Source organism: Panicum virgatum, chromosome 1N (genome assembly GCF_016808335.1).
Source record: "Panicum virgatum strain AP13 chromosome 1N, P.virgatum_v5, whole genome shotgun sequence".
Taxonomy (NCBI): domain Eukaryota; kingdom Viridiplantae; phylum Streptophyta; class Magnoliopsida; order Poales; family Poaceae; genus Panicum; species Panicum virgatum.
The window spans coordinates 20,863,445-20,871,288 of NC_053145.1; the positions used below are offsets into that span (position 1 = coordinate 20,863,445).

Below are 7,844 nucleotides of genomic sequence, written 5' to 3' on the forward strand. Positions count from 1 at the left end.
GGCCAAGACCTGCCCACCATGCAGAACAAATTGCAGAAACTATTTTCAGATGAGATTTGCACAATTCGATACTGAAGAAATAACAGCACAAAGGAAATGAAACAGGTAAAAGAAAACGATACAAATTCGAGCGTGCAAACATGAAGCATGATAAATGCTTTAAGAAAGAAAAAATACAGGTTTAATTATTCGAATATATATGAGCTCAACGATGCAGTTTTCCCAATCTGAAGGAAATGTAAGCACCGCTGCACAAATTACAATCGATTATGAACTGAGGTAAAAACTCCAGTACCAGAGCATGAAGCGCGATCGCATCCCATGCGAGGGCTAAAGATCGATTTCTGTTACCCGAAAATTTGCTCGGTGCCTTGCAGCAATTTTACACATCGATTTCTGTTACCCGAAAATTGGCTAAAGATCGTACATTTTTTCCATCAAAGAAAAGAATAGGCATGGCAAAGTAGCAGGCTAGTTCCACATGAGAGATATCCATTGTACGATCAATTGGCGAGGGGCGAAAAAAACCCCAACAAAAACCCCAAGAAGCGCAGCAAGAAAAAGAATTCCACAAGCACCGGATCAAAAAGAATCGAAGGTGAGAAACCCCACCGCGCAGGACCAGAAGAGTAAATCATTTCCGCTTCGATCAACCCAAAATCGCCCGGCACAAGAAAAAGAAAACGAAAAAACACAGGCAGGGAGAAGTTAATAACCGGCGGGCGACGAGAGGCCCCTTCAGCCGCCGGCGCCGCTATGCCCCTGCGAGCCCTCCGCGCTCAGGAAGAACAAAAGGAATACTTTGATTCTGCAATATGGAGAAGGAAGGCGGGGGTGGAGTTGATGTGAGGAGGAAACGCAAGAGGAGTGAGAGCGCTGAGAAGGGGAGAAAGCGCAGAAGACCAAGGGTCGGAGCATCCCAGCACGAAGCTTGCCCTTTTATGTGCAAGCGCGTCTCCACTCCACCGAGCCGCTGTGGCCAATTGTTCACACTCTGCCAGCGGCATTGCCCCCTCACTAGGGTGCGGCCATTGAGCTGCCTGCGTTGCCCCACTTATCAGTGAGTAGGCTGGCGTGTTTGCTCGGCAGAATCATCTTAGGCTTAATTATTTGCAAAACAGAAACTCAGACCCTCACCTACACGGATGCTATCGCTACGAGCAGCTCTAAGCCATCTCCAAAACATTAGCTAAAAATTCTAACTAAATGACTATGTAAAAAACTAGATAGAAAATAAAAAAAACTAGTTAAATGATTGAGTAAACCAACAGACTAGTCAAGTTCTTGCATATCTATGTTTAAATCACCTTCTTCCTCAACCCTATGCTTCGTCAGTCTCCCGGATCCGCCCCGCCCGACATTGGCCCCGCTCGGATTTGCCCCAAACCGAGTCATCGGCGCTACACGCTCGGCCCTATGCGGCGCCAGTCTCCCGACCGCGCCTAGAGAGAGTGACAGAGGGAGGGAGGAGGTGGAAGAGGAGGCGCCATGGAGGGAGAGGCCATAGGAGGGGGAGGCCACGGGAGGTCGTGAGGAGGAGAGGGATGGCGAGCGGCGTCCGCTAGGCAAAACTGCGGAGCGAGGGGCGCGTTATCACGACAGGATGGCGAGGGGCGCTGAGCGAGTTTGTTGGAGGGTGTTTTCAGTTTTTTTATTTGTTTACCTAATCAAGTGCATTTAGCTAATCTGTTGGAGATGTTCTAAGTTCTAATGCTAAGTTTTTAGAAAACTAGGTTCCTGTATGTTGGTAGGTGAAAAGAAATACAACCAGTGCAATGCATAAATACAGTATGTACAGTGATGGTTGGTCCTCTTCAAATATATTTAAGTTGTGGAACAGTGCTCCAAATACCCGATGCTGAATATGTGGTTGACCGTAAGTTTCCAAACTCACGGTCGACGCGCGCGGCGCACTGTTTCGCATTTCTCTTTCCCGGCCCGTCGCGCACCTGGCCCAGCGGCCCATACTATTTTTCTTCTGGGTCCCACTTTTATTGCCATTGCTATCTATTTTTTTGCATCGCGCCCTTTTTTTTCACTAGCCGGCGCTCATCCCATTCCCCCCTTTTCCGCCCGTTCGTATTCCATTGCGCCTGTTCTTCAGGTCTTTCTCCTTCCCCGCGTCCCACCGCTTGCTCACTCTCTCTCTCATTCTTCCTTGCTCCCCAGCGCGAGCCCTCATCCTCTCTCGTGTTTGTATTTGAAGCATATAACAGGGTTGGAGCAGTCTTCGATTTGGAATCAACATTAGTAAGAGGTTCGTGCCGATTCTCGTTTCCTTTTTATTTGATTTCGAGTTTGTGCAACTAATAACAAAGGGAGTAGTTGATTTGCACAATTAGTAAGATGTTCGTGTCGCACCCGTCATCTGCTTTGTTTGGTCCTAGTTATCGTCCTAGTGCTCCCGGTTTGACCCCTATTTTTTCCGAATATGAGCCTCAATATGAGACCTAGTCGATTTAAGGAGTTGGTCGTATTCAGGTTTTGTGGAACTCGCAGCCCTAGTATTTCCGCGCGATCTCGTTTAGTTTTTTGTTCGCTAGGCGCTCGATTTAGGGTTTGTACAGTTCCGCTTCGTTTGTTCGGTTTCGATTCGATTTTTTTGGTGCCTCTTTTCGATTACATTCAGGTTTTGTTCGCCCTGCTGTCTTCTGCTTCAACCCCATTACACCATTTTCCAATCCTAGTGTATTTTTTTCAGTTGTATTTTTTGTTGAATCCTTTTATTTTTCTAATCAAATTTATTGCACTTTTTTTAACAGGAAAAAGCAGACGGCATGGATGTTATCAACGAAAGCGATCCTAACGGATCAAGCAGTGAAGACAAAGCTTCTAATACTAACTCTAAGATTGTTGATTATTTCTCCTTTTCATACTATTTTTTTGTGTCACTTTTTTTTCACTACATATTTTGTTTGTGCTCAATTTTTGATATATTAATTTGCACCACATTTTTTTCTGCTGATATACTGTTATTTTGTTCTTGTTAGGTTTAGATTGTAAGTATCTTATAATGAGTATTTTTTAAAGCGCTTGCTTCTGTTTTAAATTGTTCCTCATGTAGGATAATTAGTACTTACACAGAACTTTTTCTTACGTTTTATTTATCTTCTAAATGCCTATAACATTACAAATATTTCAGTATTCTCATAGTGGTGGCATTTCTAAGTCCTATATGCCTATACTCATGGTTCTTTGCCTCGGAAAGCACAAGATTGACAGATTATCAGCTAGATTATCATGTGTGGAATTTTTGTTTTTGTGCTTATACCTTTTGCCCAGCTTATGAACCATCTGATCTCTATTTCACCAACTGGTCACACTTAATTTATTAATTAATTGGATTGCAGAAGAAAGCTTCTACAGTTTAATTCTTGCGATGCCAGCTTCTGAATGTGTCAACTCTGTTTTTTTAATCAACCATTTAATTACGCTGCTACTACCTATGTGTTCTTTTACCATAGATGTAGTTGTGGTGTGGTGACATTCTACTAGGTGGCATGTGCCAAGCAATTACACAGAATTTTTCTTTTTTCAGAGAACTGCAGTAACAGCAGCTGCTACTGCTTTTTTTACTGTCTCAGTTATGATTAGGCTAATTTTTTAACAAGGTCAACTTGGGGCAGTTTTTTAACACATGCAAAACCATGATATGGCTGGGCTTATATTTTTGTCTGGTACATCACATGCAGTAGGTTTTTTTGTGTTATATGCATGTTCTTTATTTTTCTTTTTTTTCAAGGGGGCACCTCAAATGGAAACGCTGATGCAAGCCACAGTGATAGCGGTGACAGTTATTTGTCTCCGCCAAGAAAGCTAAAGAAATGCTCCGTATGTATTTCACCTGTGGTATTCTACTCCCCTCATACACACCTCTCTGTGTGTCGTTTTTTTTATATTCTGTGTTGATTTGTTTTTTCTGCTTCCACAGAAATTTAGTTCTCAATTCAATATTGCAAAGATGGTCAAATTGATCGGAAGATTGACTGGTCCTCAAAAAGATACAATTACAAGCTGTGGGTTTGGTTCAATCCTCTCCCTCAAATGTACATCAATCCCAAATGCACTGGTCTTATGGATTGCCAAGCATTATGATCCAAAGAGTAGACAGTTCAAGAGTTTTGGCAGCTCATCTTTTAAGATTGATGCAGTTACTGTCCATCAGATCCTTGGTATTCCATTTGGAGGAAAGAAAGTCCCAAACAAATCATCTAGTTGTGCAAAGTCTGCCATTCTGAAAGATACAAATTAGCAAAACCAAGCTGCCAAAATTGATGACCTGATAGCTATGATCACCCCTCAGCTGAATGGTGACAAGTTTGTTAGGATTTGCTTGCTCGTAACTCTTGGCATCTTTTTGTGTCCAAAAAGTAGCGTCACATTTAGTCATTAGTTCTATGAGAGCATATATTTTGTTAAAGGAATCAGAGATTATGATTGGTGTAGTTCTGTAGCAGATTGCTTGCACCTTGGTGTAATGAATTTCCAGAATAATGCAAGGAAAGGAAACAGTACTGGGAAGGCAACACTCGGCGGGTGTCTTTTCGTTCTTGTGGTAAGTACGAACCTTTTTCTATTTAACAACTATCAGACACTCCAGCTCAATTTTTTACTGAACTTTTTTTCTCCTTTCTATTTTTTTCCCATGCAGGCTGCATATTTTGATTACTTGGTTGTGGATCGTACCATTATTCAGCCAACTCTGCCCAGGATTCTTGTGGGGGGTGACAATGCTATACTTAATTACAGTGGTGCTCAGCCAGCAACCAAAGACATTCAGGTAACCCCTGTGTATTTTTTTCATCATGTCAAAATTTATCTTCTATTTGTTTTTCATTCGATGTTTTTCTAAAAAAAATTTATGAATTAATGTTTTCTATAATAGTTCAAGAGAGTTGAGGACACGCTGTTCAATGAACACCAAATGGACCCTTCTACACTGCGTGGATTTAATGGGCCAGATGTCACCAACGCTCCTCATGAACCTGGAATGCACGGTGGCAATTTTGCTACAAATGTCCAATATGGTACACACAATACCAATGAGCAACACGAGGTATATAAAAACACTAGTGACTTGTATTTCATTCAGCTATCCTTTTTTTTCATATACATCATTTTTTCATTCTGATATAATAACTAATCTATATACAAACCAAAAAAATAGGCAAATTCCCCAATGTCACCACTTTTAAGGCCAACCAGCTCAGTTCGTGGCTAGAGTTACACTGTTTCTTGAGTTTGCACGTAAAGTGTTGCCTGGTGCAAGTCAGTTGTCACTGCAAGTTTTATGCGGGGAATCCATGCACCCAGATGTTGATGCATTTATAAAATCCACATTAGGCTCTGAAGCTCCTGCAGAGGTGCACATCCTTTTCTCTCCCCACCTTTCCACTTCATTCAATTCTGCCTAAAATTGTGGCTCTAGTTTTTTATTTATACATTTTTTTCTCACAGGTGCACCAGCATTTGAGGATCTTGTGCTTGAGTTTTTTCAAGGATTCTGTTCAGCAATATGTCAAATCTATCGAACCTTTACTTGTGAGCCAGTGTTGTGATATGGTGAAATCTTTTTGTACTGGCTTGGAGCAATCAAAAACTGCTACTCAGAATGTTTCTAAGGAAGCCTCCAGAGCAGCTTTATTTCACACACCAACAGCTGATCCAAATAGTGCAAATGAAGTCCCAGCTCAGACTGACACGCATCCGTGCAGTAATTCTCCCGCCCCCAAAGATTCAGCTACTGTAAATGAAGCAGCCATTAACACCACAAACAACTTGCAGCAAGCCAAGTCCTTTGCTTCTAGAACCGAAAATGGCCACAGTGATGAGCAGCAGGCACCCAGTCCTATTGTCATCAGTAAGGAAATGTCACCAGTTATCTCACCAACCTCCCAGATCATCAAAGATGTTGTTGGTGATTTATCATGCACACGCGATGATGATTCTGATGCTGCACGCACAAATATTGATGGTTCTGTTCTCAGGTCAACTCCTTCTTCAGCACATCCTGAACAAGTTGATACTAGTCTACTTGGAGACAAAAAGGCCATTTTTGATGTTGTTGTCAGGCAAACATCTGACGGGTCTGAGATGGAAAAGAAAGGGTCTTCAACAATGTCTCCAGCAAACCACACCACATCTGAGAGTCAAGTTGATGCTCATTCAATCAGCATTTCAGCTGGGAAATCCAAAAGGAACAGCCCCCTGGCTACTGATATTTCTGGTACAGAGCTGTGTGGATCACCAGTCAAGAAACTAAAAGTTGCTGCAACTAAGTCCTCAGATGATGGAACGTCAAAAGATTCAGTAACTAGTGTGCATAGATCTGAACCAAATACAGATGTTCCAGCGACATTGACAGAGACAACACCCCTGGAGATTGTTTTACCGGAGACAAGTACAAAGACAACCATGAAGGATCTTTCTGGATTGGGCCATAAGAAACGAGCTTTGAGGATTCCGGAATCATTCCTAAAAGGTGAGAAGGCAAAGGCTCCAAAAGTTGTGCTCTCAGAGTTTGAAAAAGAAGTCTACCACATTGCCACAAAACGGATTAGGGATACAGATCCCAAGTAAGTTTCTTTTTCGGTTCCCCAATGGCATAGAATAATTGTTATCATCATTTTTTTCGCACTGCAGAGATAAAGGCCCTAACATTTTTGTGCTACTTTTTTTTCTTCAATTTTGAAAACAGTCCAGAATGTGTGCAAATTGGACGAATGTCTATCACTGTCAGAGAGTTTGGTGATACCATGAGGCCAAAGAAATGGCTCGGCACATTTGTGATGAACGTATTCACTGAAGCACTTAAGCATGATCAAAGCAAAGTTTCAAAACCAAAAATAACCAAGGGCTTCTTGACATCCGCTGAAGTTGTAAGTTAATTATTCACTTTTATTTTTTTCCTTTTTTTCTCTCTTTTTTTTTCTTTTTGCAATGTATGATTGACTTTTAAAAATTGACAATTTTTTACTAGGATCATATGAAAATAAATGGTCTTGACATTGAACTGCTTAAGAAGAAGCTCCATCATTCCACCATCAAATTCAGTTTGAATAAAGTTGATATGGCTTGTGTCTTTATTCCGGATCTTTTCATATTCTTTGTGAGGTCATATTTTTTCACTCATTTTTTCTATTCTGAATATTTTTGTTGTCTCCTTTTTTTTCCTAGGTTATGTTCCTGTTCTACATGGTGGCCATTGGTGGCTTCTAGTGGTAAACATGAGAGACACTCGTTTTGATGTGTTAAGCTCCACCAAATTAACTGATGAGATGAAAGAAGTTACTAGCGTTGTGGTATGCTTCCATATTCTGTCAAACTGTATTTCTGTTGATGTTGTTTTTTGTACTAGAGTAATCTGATTTAGATGTCTCATATTTAGTTTGTTTTCTTTTTTATTGCAAGTATGTATTTTTTATTAGTGAACAAATTTTGTTTTAGCATGATTTTTTGGTTCTCATAACCCCCTTTTTTATTTTCTTTCTGTGTTCAAATTTATAGAAAACAAATTTTGTAAGGGCCTTTCAAGCAATGTACGATTCAGACAGGCGCATAAACATAGCTGATTTCAGAACATCCTACCAAGATGCACCACAGCAGAATTCAAAGTACGCATAATATATATCTTCATTTATACATCTCCTTCTTTTGTTTGTGTGGAGCTAACACACATCCCCATGTTCAAGCCTAATCCTTTTTTTCATTTCTTTTTTTGGCAGTTTTGACTGTGGAATTTTTGTTATGAATTTCATGAGGTCATGGGATGGGAGGAGGGCGGCTCCACTTGATAACGTAATGCCTGATTTCTTTGTTTTTTGCACCCATATATTCTAAAAACA

General features: G+C 40.8%; 2 protein-coding genes across 2 annotated transcripts; both read left to right on the forward strand.

Annotated features, from left to right (window-relative positions):
* Positions 1-4,364: 4,364 nt before the first annotated feature.
* Positions 4,365-5,221, forward strand: LOC120653420. Its single transcript, XM_039931169.1, has 4 exons — positions 4,365-4,555; positions 4,652-4,780; positions 4,886-5,056; positions 5,168-5,221. The coding sequence occupies exons 1-4, from the start codon at positions 4,478-4,480 to the stop codon at positions 5,219-5,221; spliced, it is 432 nt and encodes a 143-aa protein (XP_039787103.1). The 5' UTR covers positions 4,365-4,477.
* Positions 5,222-5,238: 17 nt separating this feature from the next.
* Positions 5,239-6,887, forward strand: LOC120653421. The gene is made up of 3 exons (XM_039931170.1): positions 5,239-5,363; positions 5,458-6,575; positions 6,698-6,887. Exons 1-3 carry the CDS (start codon positions 5,304-5,306, stop codon positions 6,885-6,887), a joined length of 1,368 nt encoding a protein of 455 aa, XP_039787104.1. The 5' UTR covers positions 5,239-5,303.
* The last annotated feature ends 957 nt before the right edge of the window (positions 6,888-7,844 follow it).

Excerpts from the sequence above, each read along its gene's own strand:
- LOC120653420 (XM_039931169.1), top strand. The coding sequence starts at position 4,478 with ATGAATTTCCAGAATAATGCAAGGAAAGGAAACAGTACTGGGAAGGCA. Across the intron at positions 4,556-4,651 it reads GGTGTCTTTTCGTTCTTGTG|GCTGCATATTTTGATTACTT; the intron begins GTAAGTACGAAC and ends TTTCCCATGCAG. Across the intron at positions 4,781-4,885 it reads CAGCAACCAAAGACATTCAG|TTCAAGAGAGTTGAGGACAC; the intron begins GTAACCCCTGTG and ends TTTCTATAATAG.
- LOC120653421 (XM_039931170.1), top strand. The coding sequence starts at position 5,304 with ATGCACCCAGATGTTGATGCATTTATAAAATCCACATTAGGCTCTGAA. Across the intron at positions 5,364-5,457 it reads GCTCTGAAGCTCCTGCAGAG|GTGCACCAGCATTTGAGGAT; the intron begins GTGCACATCCTT and ends TTTTTCTCACAG. Across the intron at positions 6,576-6,697 it reads ATTAGGGATACAGATCCCAA|TCCAGAATGTGTGCAAATTG; the intron begins GTAAGTTTCTTT and ends TTTTGAAAACAG.